Source organism: Metarhizium acridum, assembly GCF_019434415.1.
Source record: "Metarhizium acridum strain ARSEF 324 chromosome Unknown scaffold_13, whole genome shotgun sequence".
Classification (NCBI taxonomy): Eukaryota; Fungi; Ascomycota; class Sordariomycetes; order Hypocreales; family Clavicipitaceae; genus Metarhizium; species Metarhizium acridum.
In genome coordinates, this window is record NW_027094016.1 from 1,076,670 (window position 1) to 1,096,209 (window position 19,540).

At 52.3% G+C, this 19,540-nt stretch overlaps 7 protein-coding genes across 7 annotated transcripts; 2 read left to right on the plus strand and 5 right to left on the minus strand.

The window, feature by feature from the left end:
• Nucleotides 1-106: 106 nt before the first annotated feature.
• J3458_002918 (uncharacterized protein) lies at nucleotides 107-3,983 on the minus strand (the record flags this gene model as incomplete). The annotated part of the gene is made up of 2 exons (XM_066117478.1): nucleotides 107-3,858; nucleotides 3,920-3,983. The coding sequence occupies 2 exons, from the start codon at nucleotides 3,981-3,983 to the stop codon at nucleotides 107-109; spliced, it is 3,816 nt and encodes a 1,271-aa protein (XP_065977264.1).
• Nucleotides 3,984-3,999: 16 nt separating this feature from the next.
• Nucleotides 4,000-4,765, minus strand: J3458_002919 (uncharacterized protein; the record flags this gene model as incomplete). The annotated part of the gene is made up of 2 exons (XM_066117479.1): nucleotides 4,000-4,575; nucleotides 4,661-4,765. The coding sequence occupies 2 exons, from the start codon at nucleotides 4,763-4,765 to the stop codon at nucleotides 4,000-4,002; spliced, it is 681 nt and encodes a 226-aa protein (XP_065977265.1).
• Nucleotides 4,766-5,333: 568 nt separating this feature from the next.
• Nucleotides 5,334-6,654, plus strand: PUP1 (proteasome core particle subunit beta 2). The gene is made up of 2 exons (XM_007816963.2): nucleotides 5,334-5,695; nucleotides 5,797-6,654. Exons 1-2 carry the CDS (start codon nucleotides 5,570-5,572, stop codon nucleotides 6,484-6,486), a joined length of 816 nt encoding a protein of 271 aa, XP_007815154.2. The 5' UTR covers nucleotides 5,334-5,569; the 3' UTR covers nucleotides 6,487-6,654.
• Nucleotides 6,655-6,686: 32 nt separating this feature from the next.
• J3458_002921 (uncharacterized protein) lies at nucleotides 6,687-10,534 on the minus strand. Its single transcript, XM_007816962.2, has 3 exons — nucleotides 7,737-10,534; nucleotides 7,538-7,676; nucleotides 6,687-7,470 (listed from the first exon to the last, which is right to left on the minus strand). The coding sequence occupies exons 1-3, from the start codon at nucleotides 9,703-9,705 to the stop codon at nucleotides 7,362-7,364; spliced, it is 2,217 nt and encodes a 738-aa protein (XP_007815153.2). The 5' UTR covers nucleotides 9,706-10,534; the 3' UTR covers nucleotides 6,687-7,361.
• An 856-nt stretch (nucleotides 10,535-11,390) lies between these two features.
• Nucleotides 11,391-14,292, minus strand: ERV46 (ER-derived vesicles protein erv46). Its single transcript, XM_066117480.1, has 3 exons — nucleotides 13,798-14,292; nucleotides 12,770-13,692; nucleotides 11,391-12,716 (listed from the first exon to the last, which is right to left on the minus strand). The coding sequence occupies exons 1-3, from the start codon at nucleotides 13,988-13,990 to the stop codon at nucleotides 12,543-12,545; spliced, it is 1,290 nt and encodes a 429-aa protein (XP_065977266.1). The 5' UTR covers nucleotides 13,991-14,292; the 3' UTR covers nucleotides 11,391-12,542.
• Nucleotides 14,293-14,656: 364 nt separating this feature from the next.
• Nucleotides 14,657-16,089, plus strand: J3458_002923 (uncharacterized protein; the record flags this gene model as incomplete). The annotated part of the gene is made up of 4 exons (XM_007816960.2): nucleotides 14,657-14,990; nucleotides 15,056-15,181; nucleotides 15,273-15,382; nucleotides 15,448-16,089. The coding sequence occupies exons 1-4, from the start codon at nucleotides 14,939-14,941 to the stop codon at nucleotides 16,087-16,089; spliced, it is 930 nt and encodes a 309-aa protein (XP_007815151.1). The 5' UTR covers nucleotides 14,657-14,938.
• Nucleotides 16,090-16,764: 675 nt separating this feature from the next.
• On the minus strand, nucleotides 16,765-19,526 carry J3458_002924 (uncharacterized protein; the record flags this gene model as incomplete). Its single annotated transcript, XM_066117481.1, has 3 exons — nucleotides 19,070-19,526; nucleotides 17,100-18,995; nucleotides 16,765-17,041 (listed from the first exon to the last, which is right to left on the minus strand). The coding sequence occupies exons 1-3, from the start codon at nucleotides 19,366-19,368 to the stop codon at nucleotides 16,765-16,767; spliced, it is 2,472 nt and encodes an 823-aa protein (XP_065977267.1). The 5' UTR covers nucleotides 19,369-19,526.
• Nucleotides 19,527-19,540: the final 14 nt, after the last annotated feature.

Genomic DNA, 19,540 nt, shown 5'->3' on the forward strand with positions numbered 1-19,540 from the left:
AATACAACTAGTCTTAGTATTTAATACATTATCTTCATACCCCTAAAATACATTTGTTATGTTCCATGCTTCTTGAAATAGCTCCACCAACAATCGCGGTGGCCGCCTAATCAATATCTTCCAAATTCCATACATTAACGCCTCGTTTGCCTACACTGTCCTTTAACTTTGACAGTACGGCCTGACGCCTAGCCCTTTTTTCCATCAAATCACTTTTCTCATCCTTGCTAAACCCACTAAGCTTCTTCCTTGGTGGCGTGCCCTTCATTGCCGCGTCCAGGGACATTACACCAGATGACATCGTCAGGCTTTGGCGGAAGTTACGGGACGGAGTCACGTCTGGAGACATCATGATGCTCTTTCTCGCTTGTGGTGTCATTATTGGAGATGCCTCACGGCTTGCTGACCCGAGTTTCATCTTACGCAACTGCGTCTCCAACACGTCAATGTCTCCGCTTCGCTTTTCAGCCATTGAGGTCATCTTCGAAATGGTGCGCATGATCGCTTCGACTGTGGGTACATTGGCACTTCCCCTGCCTGATGAGCTTGATGTAGCTGCGATTCTGGTCTTGAGAAGAGTCAATGCCTCCTCTGCCTCTGTCAGAACCTTTGTAAAGTTGGTAAATCCCCTGCGTAACTCATTTTGTTGAGCAGCTTGTTCAGCACTGAGGGGTAGCGTTCGGGCTTGTTCAGCCTGTTCTGGGTCCATCCGAGTCATGATGACTCTTTTAAGGTCTTCTTGTTTAGCTCGTAGTCGTTGCATATCTCGTGACAGGTCTTGACAGGCGTCCAACTTGTCATCCAAGTTCTGCACGCGGCCGTTCTCGAGATCTGCGTGCAGCTCGTTATCGAGGACTTCGCCCAATTCATTAATCTCGCATAGAACCCAATCATCCGGAATCTCAAGATCTTGTTTGCTTCGGCCACCTTCCGCGGCATTCTCAGTGTGACCTTTTGTGAATGCCTTGACCGCCCGCGCGTTGAGTCCCAGTGTATCAATCATAGAGTTAATATCACGATACACAGCTTCCACTTGAGAAGGAACGCTTTCTTTCGCAGGTGGGGCAACATTTGAATGCGCAATAAATTCATCAAGTTGCAAGGTGCCTTCAACTTCGGAAGAAAGCACCTTCTGCATTTCTTCATCCTCCTCGTCAACCAGAGGCTGAGTCTCTTCCGCCTCTTGTCGCTCCCTCATGCGTCTATGCTGAAGCATAAACGGGTCCTCGCCTCGCGGCTGTTTCTCCCTGCTGCTGATGATGGAGCTGCTGGGGTGCATCTGAGACTGCTTCGGTCCAAGAATCTGCGATGCCATACCTGGAGCACTAACCGACCGTGTAGCATCGGATCTAATCACTCTCTGGGGGACAGCACCCCGTACAGGACTAGGCGAACGTGGGCTAGCCTGACTTGGCTTGGGAAAGAGGGTGGGTGCTCCGCGGCTGATTTCTCCAAACAGTGGACGAGCCCTATCTTCGGGTCGGACAGAGGCCGGGGTCGCCCCTGCAATGCCGCCGAACGAACTTTGAGGAGTGAAACCAGGCGTGACGTTCAGGCCACTCGTTACTGGACTTAGGTCCTTTGCGACATCCACTCCGCTTCCTTCTGAGACTTCATCCTCACCCAGGTCACTTTCATCGTCTTCCGTTGTTTCTGGGAGGGAGGGTATACTCGACGGCTCATTTGAAGGGACCCTTGGCAAAACAAAGCCTGCCGCCGCTGGCGCATCATTGCCCTTGGCTGTGGTCGGGGCCTTGGTGGAATCAGCAGGTAGCGAAGTCTGAATAGAGGGCTTCTTGGTGAAGTCGGGTGGCAGCGGAGCATCCTCGACAACAAGAGGGTTTTCGACCAGTTCGGCAACCTTGACGACGTCAGGTTTAGAGCTAGGTTGCGCTTGTTTGACCGTTTTTGGACTGACGGACGGCAGAGAAGCATCGGTTTGGGTCAAGGAGGGTTTTGGGGTTGCAGAATCGGATGATGAAAGCGTAGAATCAGGCTTCAGAGGCGTAGTAGTTGATCCAAACAATTGGCTACCATTAGATGCTGCCGAGGAAGATGAAGAACCACCCACAGGATAAGCAGCTTTGCTCGTTGTGTCAGGTGGCAAGGGAGTTTCTTGCGCTTCAACTTTGACCTTCGGTTCCCCGGCAGTTGAATCGGTAGCTTTGGATGATCCAAACAGAGAAAATCCGCCAGGTTTCGGAGTCTCTTTGGGAGTGCCAAATAAGCCACCAGAAGGTGTTTCTGTTTTGGTCGCTGGTCCAAAAAGTGAGGTTCCGGGAGTTGATGATGTTGCGAAGCTAAACCTTGAGGGTCCAGGAGTTGTTGTTGGAGTAGTGGATTCTTGGGGTTGCTGGGGTGGGAAAATTGATGGTGACTTGCTCTGAGGAGTCTCTTCAGTGGTTTCAGTTGTATCCATGTCCTCATCCTTGGCCAAAGATGTGGCTTCACTGGGTTTGCTGGCGGCGACATCCCCCAAAGCCGATCCGAATGCGCTTCCAAACATCGAGCCGCCGAAAGTAGCGGAAGCCTTCTCGTTCGAATCCTTTTGGAATGGGTCCGGCTTGAAGGACGATTCTAGCTTAAACGGTATTGATGACGCGAATGGGTTTGCAAGTGGCTTGTCTTGTTTAGCAGCGAAAGCAGTGTCTGCTGAGGTATTGGATTTCGCGGGGGTGCCAAAAGTGCTCGCGCCAAACGTACTGCCCTTTCCGAATCCGCCTGAACTACTATTGTTGCCACCTAATGCTGAAAATCCGCCCTGAGAAGAAAATGCGGAAAAGCCGCTTCCTGTTGATGGTGCTGCAGGTGCTGCAGGTGCTGCTGCATTACTTGTGTTGGAAGTGGCAGTGGCAGAACCAAATGGGCTTTGATTGTTGCCTCCACTAGCAAAGCTAGAGAAACCTGACTGCCCAAACGCAGGCTTCGAACCAGCGCCCGATGCCCACGGGGACGTTCTCATACCCAACTGCGAGGATTGGCCAAAGCCCAAGGAGCTGGTTTTGCCAAATGCTGAGCCTGTGCCAGATGGCGAGCTGCCAAAAGTGCTGGAGCCAAATGTAGCGCCCCCTGTGGAAGTTGCTGGTGTTGTAGTTGACGCCCCCCATGGCGAAGATTTCTGTCCCAGCTGCGAGGAACTTCCAAAAGCCGGCGCTGCGGTTGGTGTTGTAGAGGAGCCAAAGGGAGTTGAGGAAGCAGCGGCAAATGGAGAGGCAGAAGTTGCTGCTGCTGTGGGTGTTGAGGTTGGTGCTGACTGGACTGTACTATCCATCATGGCTAGACCAGAATAATTTTGGCCCTTTTTGACTGCTTCGTTGTATACGAACCACCATGAGCAAAGAACGCCCTCATGGGTCAGAGCCCAGAATCCGGGTAGAGGTCCCGGGGACTGGTCTAGTTCATCGTCTGATGGAATGGGCTTGTATACCCGATCTTTGCTGGAAAGATCCAAAGCTACGCCAATAGTCACTGAGTCATCCATGCTCTCCGTCATAGGCAACGTTGCTTGTCTCGTATCTCCCAAGAATTCAGTAGTAGTGAACACATTGGTGATGGAGTCGGCCGGCTTGTCATGAGCCAGCGGCGTCTTTGACCTTGTGAAAATACCAACATCCGTTGAGGCAGTGGAGGATACGATGAGAAGATCTTGCAGGTCTAAAAAGTCCCTTAACCGCAAAATGGAGTGGTGAGGAGGTTTCTCTGCCCCAAAAGGCTCGACGGGATCCGTTAATTTTTGGAAGGTGAATGATGATGGTGATTGCCGGCTGATAATGTGATATACCGAGCTGGGCGGTGACTCGTGTGTGGTGCTATGGATGGTAAGGAATAAATTGTTTTCCAACCAAATGAGTGAAGACACTGAGGATTCGATGTTAGTACGTATGGCATAGAAAGAAGAGAGTTAGGGCCATGCCCATACCATGACAGTCTCCTGAATTCGGAGGCTTGGGGATATTTCCCTTGCTTTCGCCCTCGGGAGTCATTTGAGAGATAGTCCCATCAGCCATACCAGCGCAAAGCTGCTTGCCCTTGGCACTCCAACTGAGGCAATCTCACTTGAGTTTTCAAAGGGCTACTCAAGCTCCGTTCCTTAAAGTTTGCCATGTATAAGTTTCCATTACTGGTCACGACAGCGCAGAGCTCAGATTTCCCCGCCACAGGATTGGGCGCCAGGTACAGCAAAGATTCACCATTTGTGGATAGCTCAAAAGCAGGATTCGACGACCCCTGGAGGAGGCTCTGCACCTCATAGACTGCAAGGCCACCACCCGACTCTGCCGACAAAATTAAATGATTTTCATCTGCAGTGAAAGCAAGATGCGAAATGCGCATAGGCATAGGGATTTTGAGTTGGGGCTCAAAGGAGCGAACTTCTGACTCGCCATCCTTTGGGGAGCTGAAAGCTTTTCGAACGGACTCGGTCGTAGCAATGGTCACTTGATCGGGGCCGGCGGCAGCCACAAGGGCCCTTCGGGAGGCGATGCTAAGTAGACTTGATGTCTGGGCCGGTAAAGAAAGCCATGGTGAAGTAAGGCGAACCTTTGCCTCGCCAGCAAGGGGCAGGAATCCAAGACCCTGTAGTCGCAAGCCGCAATTAGCCATCCTTGTGTTCATTGCACAAAAACCGGCATGTCTTATAATATAAAACATGAACGCTTACCTCAGTCTGTATCGTTTCCAAATCAGGTCCAACGGAAGCTTCTCCTGCTCCAGCTGCACCGCCATCACCAAGGGTGTTTGCAGTGTTTCCAAAGCCAAAAGACATATTTGCGGCACAGATACCAGCCCTGTTTAAAAGTGTTCGAATTTCATCAATCCAGCATTTACATGGGCAAAACCCTTGAAATACCAAATGCGTATCGAAGAATCTGTCATAAACGGAAATGTATTCGTTCTCCAGAGCATCAAAGTGGGCTGCAAAAGGACAGCAGTGCCACGGCCAGATGCAAAGCGCCGACAGTAGACGCGACAACTTGCTATCAAAAGTTGACCTGGTGTCTACAGCCACCAAAAGAAAACGAATCGTATAATTGGCGTACGTGCAAAGATGGCCGATAGTAAAGCAACGGATGAAAAGCAAAGAGAAGCCAGTGCACCAGCGGCACAGTCTGTCGCGATGACCTTCAGAGCCAACTTTTTTGATAGCTCCTAGTTGAGAGTTGGATGGTAGGCACCAGCCACGTGACTGAGCCGCTCCAAGCATGGTAGGAAGCTGAGACCAGTCAGCCACGCTGCTGACTGGACGCCACACGCTCAAGCACTTGCGCGCGCCCACTAATAGGCTGCTGGGCGGAAGCTCTCCTGCCTACGAGTCGAAGGCAGCTTTTAGCCTCGTCATCCAGGTCTCTGCCTTCTCAACCTTCCTCTACGCCAACCACACCCACGACTCCGAGCCTCCATCAAACGAAATCAGCAAGAGCGATTCCGCAATCCCATTCTTCTTCATTCCCGCCAATTTCGGATTCCCTAAGTCGGTCCGCTCGAAAGTAGCTTCAGAGATACGAAACGATCCGTCAATCGGTGTAGCAGCGGAAACACTGCAGACCGAACAGGACGACAACCATCCACAATGCCGGGCTTCGATTTCTCCAACTACAACCGCAATGCGGCACTACATGCTAGAGGCGTGCCTCTTCCCAAGGCCACCAGCACGGGCACAACCATCGTGGGCTGTATATTCGACGGTGGTGTTGTCGTACGTATTGACCCGAAACCACCCCATCATTCATGACCCAGCTTCATACGCCGTAACCCCAAAATCACCCCCGATACTAACAGGTTACACTTTTCCCCCAGATCGCTGCCGATACCCGAGCCACATCAGGTCCCATTGTCGCCGACAAAAACTGCGAAAAGCTGCACTATATCTCGCCCCAGATCTGGTGCGCAGGAGCCGGCACCGCCGCCGACACCGAATTCACCACGGCCCTCATCTCGTCGCAGCTGGAGCTGCACTCGCTCTCTACGGGCCGTAAACCCCGAGTCGTCACCTGCATGACGCTCCTGAAGCAGCACCTCTTCCGCTACCAAGGCTACATTGGTGCGTACCTGGTCGTCGCGGGCTGCGACCCGACGGGCACCCACCTGTTCACCGTCCACGCCCACGGCAGCACCGACAAGTTGCCCTACGTCACCATGGGCAGCGGTAGCTTGGCCGCCATGAGTATTTTCGAGACACAGTGGAAGCCGCACTTGACGCAAGAGGATGCCGTCAAGCTAGCGAGCGAGGCCATTTTGGCTGGTATCTTTAACGACTTGGGCTCCGGTTCCAACGTGGATGTTGCCATCATCACCAAGGACAAGACGACACTCAAGAGGAACTACATTAAGCCTAATGAGAAGAGTGCCAAGTTGCAGAGCTACGCATACCCCAAGGGCACGACGGCTGTGCTCAATGAGAAGATTATCAAGAAGAATGAGATTGGGCGATACGTTACCGTCACAGAAGTGCCGCTTGAGGGGGAGAAGATGGACGTGGACACCTGAGGATTGAGTTTGATGGTGGGCTAGAAACTAGAAGCGGTAGCGAAGTGAGGTAGACACATGTAACAATACGAATAAACCCCTTCATTTCCTTCTTAAATCCCATCGTAGCAAATCCTGAGGACTACACTCCCGGTGCCACTAGCCTTTAAAATCGGGAGGATCTAGAGACACAGCAACTAAGTCTTGGAAAATAAGTAATATGTAATATTCTCGATTCATCTTTCAATACTGGGCATTCCGCCACAGGGTATATAAACAAATGCCTGGCTCCTCCAACCGGATCCTTGGTCCAAGAACGAGTCAAAAAGACAGAATATGATAAAAATCCGTTCCCCAGGAACAACATCACCAAAGCGACAGCAACGGTGCTTGTCGTACACGAAATACGAAGGGAATGTTTCCACAAAACGTTGGTCCCTACTACCCGATTCCCAGAACGACGATGCAATGACAAAGGAAGTTTTATTTGTGTGAGTTCCGAAAAGGATCCCGGAAAGACGGTGAGAAATCATGCAACTCTTGAAATTATTTCCACAGGTGGAAAATTGAATTATCTGACGTACTTTCGCAGTTCATTCAGGAACATGAGAACCCCTCGGGTAGAAAGTGAAAGGAGGCAAAGAAGAAGTAAAATGGGGAGAGAAAGAAGAAAAAAACAATCCGCCTGCTTAAATGCTGACTGTAGAAACAAGGAGAGATACCCCGTAAGTCATGCTAGACAGAGCTGCCGACCCGGAAAGATAGATAAATATGGAAGAAAAATGAACTCCGAAGTAGATGGATATATGATGAATGTGGGGAAGACGTCATGGTCATTAGAGATTGCACGACTAGACTTTGCCGATGTAGAGTTCGATGATGTGTCAGATTGCCTATCAAGACTTGAGGCCAAACATGGTGCGTGTACGGGATTTGCTGCGCGTCTTATTCCTGTTCCTGCTTGGTGACGGCTCGTCGTCGTCGTTGTATTTGGCTTTGTGGATCCTATAAGATGTATTAGCATCGAGTAGAACGCGAGCGATGCCGACTTACATGAGTTGGGCAAACTTACCAGCTATTTCCCACCATGCTCATTCCTTTTGCTTCAGCCATGCGGTAAAACTTGGCGCTCTTCTTCAGGTTCTTCTTGCATCCAATGCCTTGAGCATAGCAGAATCCTGCTTCTGCAAGGGCGTCGACATCACCCCAAGCTACAAAGTTGTGTTAATTAATACTTCTGGTGAAGAACATCGGCTATTATAGAAACTTACTTCCAGCAATCTCAAAGCATCGCAGGGCAAGAGATTTGTCTTGTTCGATGCCCCATCCATTCATATGAGAGACACCCAGCTCGTAAATGCTCAAAGCAAACTGGGCTTTGCGCGCCCGCCTCTCGGCCACAGCAGCTGGGGCAGCACGGCCCTCTTTCACTTGATCTTCGTCATCCGCGATTTCGATGCTGGCATGCTCAGCTGCCTTTCTCAACCATTCGACACCTTCTCGTTGATTAGCTCGCATACCCCAACCATGTCGGCATGCAAGGGCATATAGCAACATGGCAGTTGGCAAATTCTGTCTTGCAGCTAGTCTGAGATGGTATGTCGACTCATTCAAGGAGCCCTTCTCATGACACTCAATGCCCTTGGCCAAATGTTCTTCTGCCGACATTTCGGAGGCCGTTGGAGCCAAGGATCTAGACGTAGGTGGCGGCCGAATTGTGCTGGCAGAATCGCTTGTGTTTGTAGAGGCTGGTGTCCTGCCCCGGGATTGCTCATGCAGCGCTGATGTGAGGGCTCGTCCTCTTGAACCATCCTCAGGCTTCCGAAGCGCGTCAACTGATAGCCGTGGAGGAAATGACGATGCACCAGTAGCTGCGAGTCTCGAGCTCTCCATGCTTACTTTACCAACATCCATGGACGGCCTAGTTATACCACTCACCGTGCTAATCGCATCGTCAGGAACCGTTCTAGCGGATGAACTAGAAGGCCGAGTAGGAGGCGATGGAGGTGCGCCATTGGGATAACGTTGGGCATTGCTGGATGATTCCATGGGCTGTTCCGAAGTGATCTCATTTGGCTCTTGTCTTTGAAGCGCTTTGCCTCTTGGAAGAGAAAATTTGGAATAAATGTACGATGGAGCAGCACCTTTACCGTCATCCGTCTGCTGATCCATAAAAGCCTCGCTATGCATGCTAACAGGAGTGTGCGCAGTATCATCAGCCAGAATGAATGATGGCTGGCTGTCTGATGAAGCCTGACGGGTCGGTGCGTCGAACCCAGGTGTGCCAGCTCTACTAAGCGGTCGCGAGAAGTTGAAAGACGGCCGTGGAAGGGGGGATGAATCAGATGCAGCGGACGGCGACCTCTTAAAGGATGAGCTCAAGGCAGGGGAATGCACAGAACTCGCCAGAGCAGCACTGCCGGAGGAGAGTTTACGTGGCAAGGAATGGAACGAACTGCCCATATTGCTCGAGTTCTCGTCGTCTTCAAGGACAGGGGAGGAGAGGATGCTTGATGAGCGTCTGGGGAAGAGGGAGGGCGGTGGCACAAGACCCAGTTCATCAAAGCGGCCTTGCTTCATTCTCTCTGGAGACCCTGTAGAAACAGGTGCGTTCCGTGAAGAAGTGGATTGTGAGCTATTGTCCTTGCAAGCGGGTGATGGCTCAGAGTGCTTTTCATGTTGGGACTGGCTATCACTCTGGATCGGTGATGGTGAACGCTCTTGGCGAGCACCAAAGACATGTCCACGTTCCTGGACGGGGTACATTTGTCGTCCCCGTAGAATATATGGAAATGATCCAGGCAAGGCCGGTACGTCAACGTCGGGGGTAGGCGGTATCTGGCTCATGCGTGGGTGCATCGACTTGGGCCGTTCCTCGTTTGCAAATGCATCCTCGATTTCGGTTTTGAGGCCAAAGCCAGAGGAGGGTTCCGGAGATTCAGGATCCGATACAGATTCTGCTGACATTGAACGGAAGTACTCTGATCGGCCTTGGACAATCAAAGGCGATTCAACAGTAAGGGGGGGTAATCTGCTCATCCTGTTTCCATCCCTGTTGCTTTCCTGCAGCTGCTTGGCCAGCAGGCGACTCTGAAGGGCAAATGCATCGAGGGGAGACAGCTCTGGCGGCGCTTCACCAGCGACGTGCATGCGCGGGGATCGCAAAGGCCTGGAGCTCGACGACATGGCAGAAGAGTGCGAATCCGCCCGCAGGTCAAGAAAGTCCGGGCGTTTCGGCATGTTGGACTTGTCGTGCACCGTCAAACGGCGCAATTTGTTCGCATACAAGGGGTTGATAAGGTGATCGGCTTGCGATAACTGGAGATGGTTGAAAAGAGAATGAAAACGAGGTCTACTCGAGAAAAGTCGGGGTTTGCGGTCGATGTTGGATAGGGGCTATGTCCGTCGCCAACTCGGTTTGCTTTATTTCATCACCGTAGAGCTGTTCTGATAGGATCCAGTTCTCGAAAAAAAAAATGTGTAGTGCAGACGATGGACAGAGAAGCGCGATCCAGATCGGTGACTGTCTAATTGGATCGCACACGCATTCGAGGAATGAGATATATTTAGTATTGCGTCGTCGGTGGGCGTATTGGGGGCACGAGGCGCGGCTTTGGTAACGACGGCCGTGCGACAAACAACAGCACCGTCGACGATGTCTGACTTGGCGGACTAGGTGGCGAGGCAAGAAACTCGTAAGAAGGGGCAATGTCGCTGTCAACGTCGACAGAATAAGAACAGGTAGGACAGATAGCCGGAACACGGTGAATGGCGACGTCTCGCAGGTGTTATATCGTGGCGCAGCAAAGGTATAATCAAATCAGATGAAGCGTCGAGCGTCGAGCGTCGACAAGGCTCAGAAGTCCAGAGGTACAGAAGGGTCCCCGATCGGTGTGGTCGTCGGCGGGAAACGATTCACAGGGTGAGGGGAGCATCAAACGTTGATTTACTGTTTAACCGGCCAGTCCCAGATGTCCCTTATTCACGGGCATTGGCGTCCCGTCTGCCAGGCTCGCGGGCTGCAAAAATACGGGTGATGCAAAAGGGAGAGGAGGCGAGAAGGAGGCGACATGGAGCAAAAGCACGACGTTGCGCCTGACGAGGGCTTGGGATGGCATACAATAGGAGACGAAATGAACATTGAACCCTGCTGGCTGCTAATAGCAAGTCTGGTACCTGCGGCCGGGAGCCAGTTCAACGTCCTAAAGTCAACTGGGGCGAGTTCAATACGACATCTGGAGGCACGACAAGCCATGCGTCGCTGGAACTAACGGCCCTGCTGGCGCCACAGCCACTAAACTCTCAAGTGCTGGCTGTCTGAGGCCGTGACAGGAGGCACCCAACGGTTGACCCGTAATACTTGGCTTCCATGTCGTACCGCGAATGCTCGCACCTCATTCCTCAGGCCCCTGTCCCGCCGGGTATCCAGGGCCTGATAATATCAACTGCTTTCATCCCCACCAGCCGTCCCCCTACGCCACCCCCCCTTTTTTGGCAGCGCATGGCTTGAGTTCCCAGGCCCCATCCACGCTAGCCACTCACTTCAAGTTTGTCAGGGACCTGCAGCATATTATTATTGGCAATGGAGACACATGGAGACAGCTCCGGTCTGGGGTGCATTTATTAACCACTGCCTTCACCTCCTTAGATGTTAACTGGTCGCACCGGGGGCTGCGTTACAAAGTACCAAAAACTTCTTGTCGTTCAATTTCACGTCTCTGGTCTCCCACTTCCAGCTCAGCTGTTCTCCGCGATAGAAGCTCATCAATGTTGGAATACGGCGCGTCTGACTCCTCATCGGATCTGGCGTTGGCCACAGCACCAGCAGGGGGCGGATCTGAATTGCTTGTCACGTCGTACTGACCACGCAGCAGGCAGGCAATAAAGCCAGTCGCGTGACGACAAGGCCCAAACCCAAATATACTCGGGGGATCCTCTTTTGTATTTATTTTTATCTTCTGCCATCCACCGTCCTCCCCAGTCCAACGCAGGCCAACATCTTCCACAACTTCCTTATCGTACCAACAGTGGGATATTCTTTAGCTCGTCTGTTCTGCCTCTCTCCTTGCTCACCTCCAATGACATGGTCGATTGCATGTTGATGTCCAGGTGGCGTACTCTGTGCGTACCAAGTCCTGATCCAACACTCCCGTCACGATTGTCCGCCATGTGCTGCTACCCTGTAACAACCGGCCACCTTGTCAAACTCAACTTCCCTGGTGCTTGGTTCCTTGGCCATTCCTGTTTCGCCAGCTGTCACAGAAGATCTTCGTCGTGGGTTTTCTCCCTTTTTTTTGTCCGTCTTGTTTTCGTGCTCTTGGCATGTCGAACTCCGCGTTTCGTGGTTGGCCAATATCTCCTGCCGACCTTATAATACATGCTTTGCGTCCCAGGACTCCATGGCGACCGCGCATGGTGCCGTATCCATCTTGGAGGAGGATGCGAGCTTGGAATGCTCAACAGTTGCCCTGGTGGCCAACTGCACATTGTTCGAACGACATTGCACACATTATCGAGTGACGACAACATGCCATCACCCGGACTGGACGCTACCCCGTGGCAGGATGTTTTGCTTTCCCGGTCGGCCACTAACCGGAGAGCTTCGCCCTGGTCGTAGATACTCGGCCAAAAAAAAAAGCCCAAGACATCACATCACCACTGCAAAGAGACGGACGTTCCTACATCCACTCTTGCCAATGCATCTGGGCTACGGAGTCTTCCGCAGCAGGTATCGATTCCTCGATACCCCGTCAACCCGTGACACATGAGCAAGCCCGTCAAGGGAGGGTGCAACCCCAGCTGGGTGTATGGAGTCACATAGAACCCCGTACAACTTTAAAATGTATGTGAAACGTAAATTTCATGCGCATCAAATCACAGCCACCAATTGCAAATATTTCACACCCACTGCTCCCCTTCTAATTTTCTTGATCGCGTCCCCAAGTTATGCGATGCTGTCCACATCAACACCGTCACCATCCCCTGTTCAAACGTAGTCATACAAAAAAAAGAAAAAGAACAACGCCTTAGCCCATGCTCCGAAAACAAAAGCCATAAAAACACACGAAAGTACAATTTTACAAGTCCTTTGACCGCATCTTCTTCAGTCTCGCAGCACCCTCGAACAGGCCACGGTCCACAGCGGCGGCGACAGTGAGCGTACCGCCGACAATTGCGCAGAGACCTGCAAGGAAGCCAGTGAAGGTCTTAGCAGGCTCCTCTCTGTTGATCACCTTCATGGGAGAAATGTCCTGCAATGAATTAGTATGTCCACAAGGCTGAGGGAGGATTTGAGTACACTCACATATGAGAAGAAGACGCCGGGAATACCGCCTTGTGAATGCTGACGTTCTGCATGGCCCTCAGCGGCGTCGTTACCTCCCTCAAGACTTCGCTTATGGCTAGTGACCGAGTACTGGTGTGTCTCAAGGCTGCCATCGGCATTGCCATACGTCGACCCGGCCGCGTTCTTGAATCTCTTCTCCCAACCGAGGGGTAGATACGAAGTGGGCACGATCTTGACAAAATACATGTAGTTGAAGGCCGGGTCGCCAGTCTCCTGCCTGGTTCCATCAAGGGGGTTAATATGATGGTTCGTCCAAGGCATGGAGCCCTTGCCTAATCGGTCGGAAACCGCAGCAGGAAGCTGAGGACCGAAACGAAGCTGGTGAATCGTGTGCGTGAAGTCGTGCTGCTTGCCATTGGGGGTCTCCCAATAGTTCTTGAGGTCGTGAACATGCATATTCCCGTTGCTGAAGCTGCGACCAGGGGCGAGATGAAAGTTTCCTACGACCTTGTTGACTTCGAGATGGCCCTCAACGCGACAACCCTCCTCACGCTGCTCATCCAACCTTTCAGCATAGTGCTCACGTGTACACTGCTCGACGTTTTCGCCCCTGCCAAACGCCCAGCCCTGGCTTGCGTATGCCTCTCGGACTTCATCGCAGGTATTGCAGCACCCAGCCTTTCGTGCGTTAGGGGGAGCCGTAGCACCGTAACATTCACCACAATAGGATGGATCCAGATGCTCAGCAGGATCGTCGTGGACTTTCATGGATTTGATATCAATGACACCACCCCCTTGGGATTCAGGTCGGAGGCGGACATTTTTAACACCGTGTGAGACCCCGTGCTGCTGCTCCCCAGAGACATCCATGACATCGAGGGTGAGCAGCTCGCAAGGCATTCTGGGAAAAGTCATGTTGAGATGGATCTGCATTCGCTCTCCTGCACAGGCTCAGTTAGTATTAGCAAACTTTCGAGTTGCAAGAAGGGTAGCGCGTAGCGACCACCCAAAAGCCAGAAGCCAGAAGCCGGGTTGTTTCTCCATACCTCTGCTTTTGTCTACCACCAATTCTGGACGTACGACGACTCGTCGATACTCAGCCCATTCTCCCCAAGACAAGAAGAGCACGACAAGAAGTGATATAATTGTCACGACACCACCGCTCGTAGTGCGGATTCGGGCCTCATCAACCGTTTTTGTGAAGGCATCTAGCCTCGTGAATCTTGACTTGGGCGGCATTGCTGACGTGGTTCGTCGTCAAAGTACTCGATGGAGACAGCTGGTGACAAGCTCCCCACCAAGAGGTCGCCTTCAAGGCAACTGGACTTGGAAGATGGACAAGTTCGACGACCACAAGAGGGCAAGAACGGAAATGGGAAGAACGAAACCCTGGGTAAAGCAGAGTGGTTAGTTGTACCAACAGATGATAGACTTGTGGGAACTGGGTGGCTAAGTTGCTCCGGGAAGTGGTAGGTAATACACAATTGAAGGTCGCAAGATCAAAGAATCTTGGACGTGGTTGAGGCCACAGTCGCAAGTACTGGTCCAACTCGGGCGAGGCTGAAAGGAGCCACAGTTAACTTAGCAATAAACCTTCGAATGCATGTGGGGACAGCGAGTGGCAGGGGTTCGATTGTCAAGGGAGCCCAATTTGGACAGCCTGCCTGTCTCGTACGTGTGTAGCGCGCGAGCTGCCGCGCTGCCAATTGATGGCACCAGACTTGAGTCTGGTGCTTCTGACCCCCCCACACGCGTTAAGACTGGCTGTGGCTGGGTGCTTCAGTGGTTTGAGGACTGCCCTGGGACGCCCCGGCAAATCACCGGATAGATACGGAGTACTTGGACTGTTCCACGCCTCTAACACTTGCGCCCATCAGTCTGCAGTCCCAACCGCAGAGCGTTGTGGCTGCAACTGGAGCCATGATGGGAAGGCTGTCGTGCCTAAATTTGTAGGTTGCACATGCGTGTTCGAGGTCCCATCTCCCACCTGCCTCCAACACGCTGAGGCTATCTGCATTGAACCATCTTCTTCAGCTGTCCCTGAAGGCCGTTGGGGTCACAGGCGACACGAAGCGCTCAGTGGCAGTAATTGGCGACCCGTCGCTCTTTTTGTCAGCCTGACGGTTTCCTTCGCGACATCACGACGGACGATTCTCACGATAGGTTTTGCCCTCCCAGCACTTCACAATGTCAACAAGACCGCCCTCTCGCGTGGTATTTGTGGGAAACATCCCTTACGGTACGGTCCGAGAAAAAAAAGCCCTTGACTCTCAATAGTTCTTGATCTTTCTAACTCGACCATAGGTCTCTCAGAAGAACAAATTACGGAAATCTTCAGCCGCGCCGGCAAGGTCGAACGATTCCGACTAGTATATGATTCCGAAACGGGTCGTCCAAAGGGTTTTGGATTTGCAGACTATCCAGACACCGGTTCGTCGAGCAACCCATCCACCGCCACTGGGCATACAGCCATCTCCTCCATCCTCGCTTGAAACCATACTGACATCATTTTCTGCAACAGACAGTGCTTCGTCTGCGGTACGAAATTTGAACGACTTTGAGGTTATGGGTCGCAAGCTCCGCGTCGACTTTTCTAATGAACAAAAGAGTGGTGACGATGACAATAGCCAAGTATGGGCAAAACCACACCTTTCCCGGGTGTCACAAACCTCTATTCGCTAACAAATGCATCAAAGTCCATGTCGAACCCGACGAATGGCACGCCTACCAACGCATACGGCGCACAAGCGATCTCGCTACCTCCTCTCCCTGCCGGCAAAGAAATTCCCCCAGGACTGACCTGCACCGACGCCATCTCACGAACCCTCAACACCCTCCCCCCGTCCCAACTGCTCGATATCCTCGGCCAGATGAAGACGCTGGCTACCTCTGAACCCCAGAGAGCAACAGAACTCCTCCAGCAGGCGCCGCAACTTTCGTATGCCGTATTCCAGGCACTCCTTCTCATGGGTCTGGTATCCCCCGAAGCCATCCAGTCTGTCGCCGATCCTACGGCACCTCTGCCGGCGCCGCAGCAGCCAGCGACGGCGTATCCCGGCTCTGCAGCCGTGTCCGGCTACCCAACTGCGAATAACAACACACCACCGGTAGCCGGTATGCCATATGCGCCCCCTACAGCAGCAGCAGTAACAACGACAGCCCAGCCGAGTTATGGCGCCCCCGCGGCACCACCACCAGCACCTGCGACAGCCCAGGACCCCGACGCTCTGATGAGAGCAGTCATGGATCTGACACAGGCCCAAATTGACATGCTTCCGGAAGCTGATAAACAGCAGATCATGGCCCTGAGAGCCACATTTGCCGGTCAGCGGAGGTAAGATGAGACATGCGCGGCATGCCACAAATATACGAAAACAAATACGGTTATGACGAGGGTTTTGGCCCGGCCCAGTGAAGTGCGTAGGAAAGCGGAATCTTCACGGCCGGGGTTTCGTACTGAAATACCAATTTGCTGCTGCAGTATTATTGAGAGGTCATTCTGGATAGAGTCAGGTTGAGCCGGCGCAATAACGGTTTCTATGTACATTTATGTTGGTTGAAAAAAGTACGTATGCCCAAAGACGGCGGCAATGTCGCAAAACGAATGAAAAGGATAGTTGACGCAAAATGCTACGTCTCAGTATAATATAAGACACTTCGAAAAACACACGTTTCGTGATAAAACGTCACGCTTGAGCATACCCTCGATGCTAAAAGGCGATGACGGTATAACTTTTAACAAACTAGCCGATGCAGTACCAGATACAAGCCAAACTACCTAGGTATGCATGCTCCGACCAAAAACAGGAAAAACCAATCCCTTTGTACTCCTACCCAAGAACAAATAAAATGACCAATAAGTCGTACCGTGGTTCCAACGTGGCTCCAACACCGTGTGTATACCGGGTTAACATGCTAAAAACTGACACCCCCGAAACTTTTGAATAGCTTTGCGAAACTGCTGCATGGCGCCTGGCTTCCTCCCCCCCCCCCCCAAAAAAAAAAAGAATGATCTAGACAATATTATACACCCTCTTCGCAATCATGTAACACGCTATGCCGAAGAGCAACAGGCCAGCCGTTATCCACGCGAACCATGCCAAATCACCCTCGTACTCCTGCCCGGGAACCCAGACATTCATGCCCCACAAGCCGGTGATGATGTTCATGGGGAGCACAATGGTGCCCAGGACGGTGAGCTTTCCGAGGACATCGGCAGTTTGCTCTTGTCTCTCGTTCATGCGGATGTTAATTTGGGCGAGATAGTTGCCGTGGGAGCGGGCCAATATCCTACAACTCTGTTAGCCATTCTTGTCTACTGGAGAGCGTGGCGGGGGGTGAGACCAACTTTTCATAGTGACCCAAACTGGATGTCATAGTCACAATATGATCTTGGATATCTCCGAGATAAAGTCCTATTTCGGACCTGGGCGCAACTTCCCAGCTTTCGTTGCATCGCTTGGCGAAACCTTTGATGACATCTGCTTTGTTGCCTAGAAGGCGATACAGACTCATGACTCGTTTGCGGCAGTCACCCACCCTTCTGAGCATGTCGCCCGAGTCGAAGAAGGAGGAGCTGTCGTCTCGGAGGTGGGCTGTTTTCTCGTCCCTTTCGGGTGTATGCATCCGTAATATGTTCTCGTCAATCTCGTCAACTTCGTCTTCGATAATTTGGATAAGAGGTTGGAAGACATCGGTGATGTCATCGATGATGGCGTATGATATCCAGTCAGATGATAGAATGAGATAGTCTCTAAGCTGCCGGATGCGTCTGCGTACGTTCGCAGGGTGCGGTGTCATGGAAAAGTGGAAACTGAGCACGCCTTCGCGGAAAACAACGACGTACATGTTGACAGGTTCGAGGTAGTTCGCGCTGTTGATGTCCTGGTCAAATGTGCGGTAGTTGACAAAATAGTAGTGACGGAATAGTTCTACTTTCTCTCGGGCTTCTTGGAGCATGATGTCTTCGGCGGTGAGGGGATGGATTCCGAATGCCTTCGCAATGACCTTCATTTCCGCCTCTGTAGGGGAGAGAATGTCGAGCCACCAGACAGGCCTGTCGCCATATCTAACAGGCTTCTCAGCTGTGTCTGCAGCAGCGGGTTGAACACTGCCTCCGGGTGATTTAGCGCCACTCGGGCTGACGCGCCTAGAATGGTTCATGGGATTCAAGTTTGGCGACATGGTGCCTCCCCCTCCCTTTCGTGACTCCGCAATAGAAGGTTGGCGTGTCGGAAATTTGGAGTCGACATCTAAGCCGTTAAAAGACCGCTGGCGCCTCGTCGCTAACGAAATGGTCTCACCATCGTTGTCGCTGCTCTCGTCGTCTGACAGAATGCGAGGATCTGGGATAAAAAGCTCTCGAAAGTCGCTTCCAGGCTGGACGAGCTCCGATATCGTCTGACTGTGGATGGTGCTTTGAAATTCTTCGTTGAAATAAGTGAATCGATATGGAATCTCTTCGTCAGTTTGAAACCACCCCTTTCGTACAGGACGTAGCCGCCCGTTGATCAACTGCGGCTCCGTTATTCGTTTCACTCGTCGTTCTTCGCTTCGATCCTCCTTTTCATACTGCCTCCATTCCTCCAACACTGACAGGTCCGGCCATTGGCCCCGTCGTCGACGTGCACGCCGCTGGTGGATTTGAGGATCTCGAGACTGAGCATCATCTTCTTCGCCAAGCTCTGACATGCCAGGGGCGGGGAAGCATACATCCCCAGAAGCGTCTACTGTTGATCGTCGGTTTATCTCCGGCCTATGGTCATGAAGTGGACTTTCTGTGTCCGACACAGCCTCCTCGTTGTCTGAGCGCCGACCGCTACCGCTCGGGAGAGATAAGTCATCTCGAATCATGACGTCTCCAAACACCATATCCGGGCGGGTCGTAGCACCGAGCGCTGGGGAACCTGGGACGGACGGCGGATGGTTCACATCGTAGCCATCCATTTGCGAAGGGGCCAGCTTGGTTCTCGACGACCTGCTGGATCTTCGGCTTCTGTTGCGACCGGTCTTGGACTCACTTGCTCCATAGCTCGAGGGACCCGTTGGAGTTGCTTTCTTGGTGGATGCCGACAACAGAGGAGCGGTCTCGTCCCACGGATCATGCTCGCCATTCTCATTGGGGCTATTGGGGGTGTGCATGGATCGCAGTCGGCTACCACCCGGAGTCGAGGCAAAGGGATTATGGAAGGGACTAGACGCTGCTATGGTGGATGAACGGCGGATTCGCATAGGCCTCTGCTCTCTTTTGACGCAACTATTAGCTCATGTACACGGGGAGGCATGCTGAATAAATTACTGCTTCTACTGCAAACTTACCGATGGTCAAGCAAAGCCTCGCTGTCGATGCTGGTACTACTTAGGTTGGCCTTTGGCACTTGATACAGCGACCCGGGGCCCGAAGGACCAGCTTCATCATGGCTGTCCTCGGTAAGTGCGGCAAAACTCTTTCGTCGGGATCGCTTCTTTTTGCCGCCTCGATGTCCCTTTCTCTTGCGCGGATGCTTCTGGCTGTCCGGGGTGTCTTTCCCTGTGGATAGTGACGGGGAGCTCTGCGAGGCAATTTCTGTTCTGTAGTTGGAGACGGCGCTCAGCGACTGGAGGCGATTGCTTGCCATAGCGACGTCGACCAGCTCTCAGGTTGGCCGCGTCAACACTCGGTCATGCTCAGGCCCGCATCTATGTCACCATCGCCGTCACTCGATGATCTGGGTTGTTGTAGAGGCGAGGTATCAGACAAGGTGACCTTTGACAGCAGGGTTACCATGGAAGACGGAAAAAAAAAAGAAA

Coding starts and splice junctions, on each gene's coding strand:
- J3458_002921 (XM_007816962.2), bottom strand. CDS start 9,705: ATGCCGAAACGCCCGGACTTTCTTGACCTGCGGGCGGATTCGCACTCT. Junction 7,677..7,736: donor ATGCTTTGAGATTGCTGGAA/GTAAGTTTCTAT, acceptor ACAACTTTGTAG/CTTGGGGTGATGTCGACGCC. Junction 7,471..7,537: donor AGCATGGTGGGAAATAGCTG/GTAAGTTTGCCC, acceptor TACATCTTATAG/GATCCACAAAGCCAAATACA.
- PUP1 (XM_007816963.2), top strand. CDS start 5,570: ATGCCGGGCTTCGATTTCTCCAACTACAACCGCAATGCGGCACTACAT. Junction 5,696..5,796: donor TATTCGACGGTGGTGTTGTC/GTACGTATTGAC, acceptor CTTTTCCCCCAG/ATCGCTGCCGATACCCGAGC.
- ERV46 (XM_066117480.1), bottom strand. CDS start 13,990: ATGCCGCCCAAGTCAAGATTCACGAGGCTAGATGCCTTCACAAAAACG. Junction 13,693..13,797: donor GGTGGTAGACAAAAGCAGAG/GTATGGAGAAAC, acceptor GAGCCTGTGCAG/GAGAGCGAATGCAGATCCAT. Junction 12,717..12,769: donor CCGGCGTCTTCTTCTCATAT/GTGAGTGTACTC, acceptor AATTCATTGCAG/GACATTTCTCCCATGAAGGT.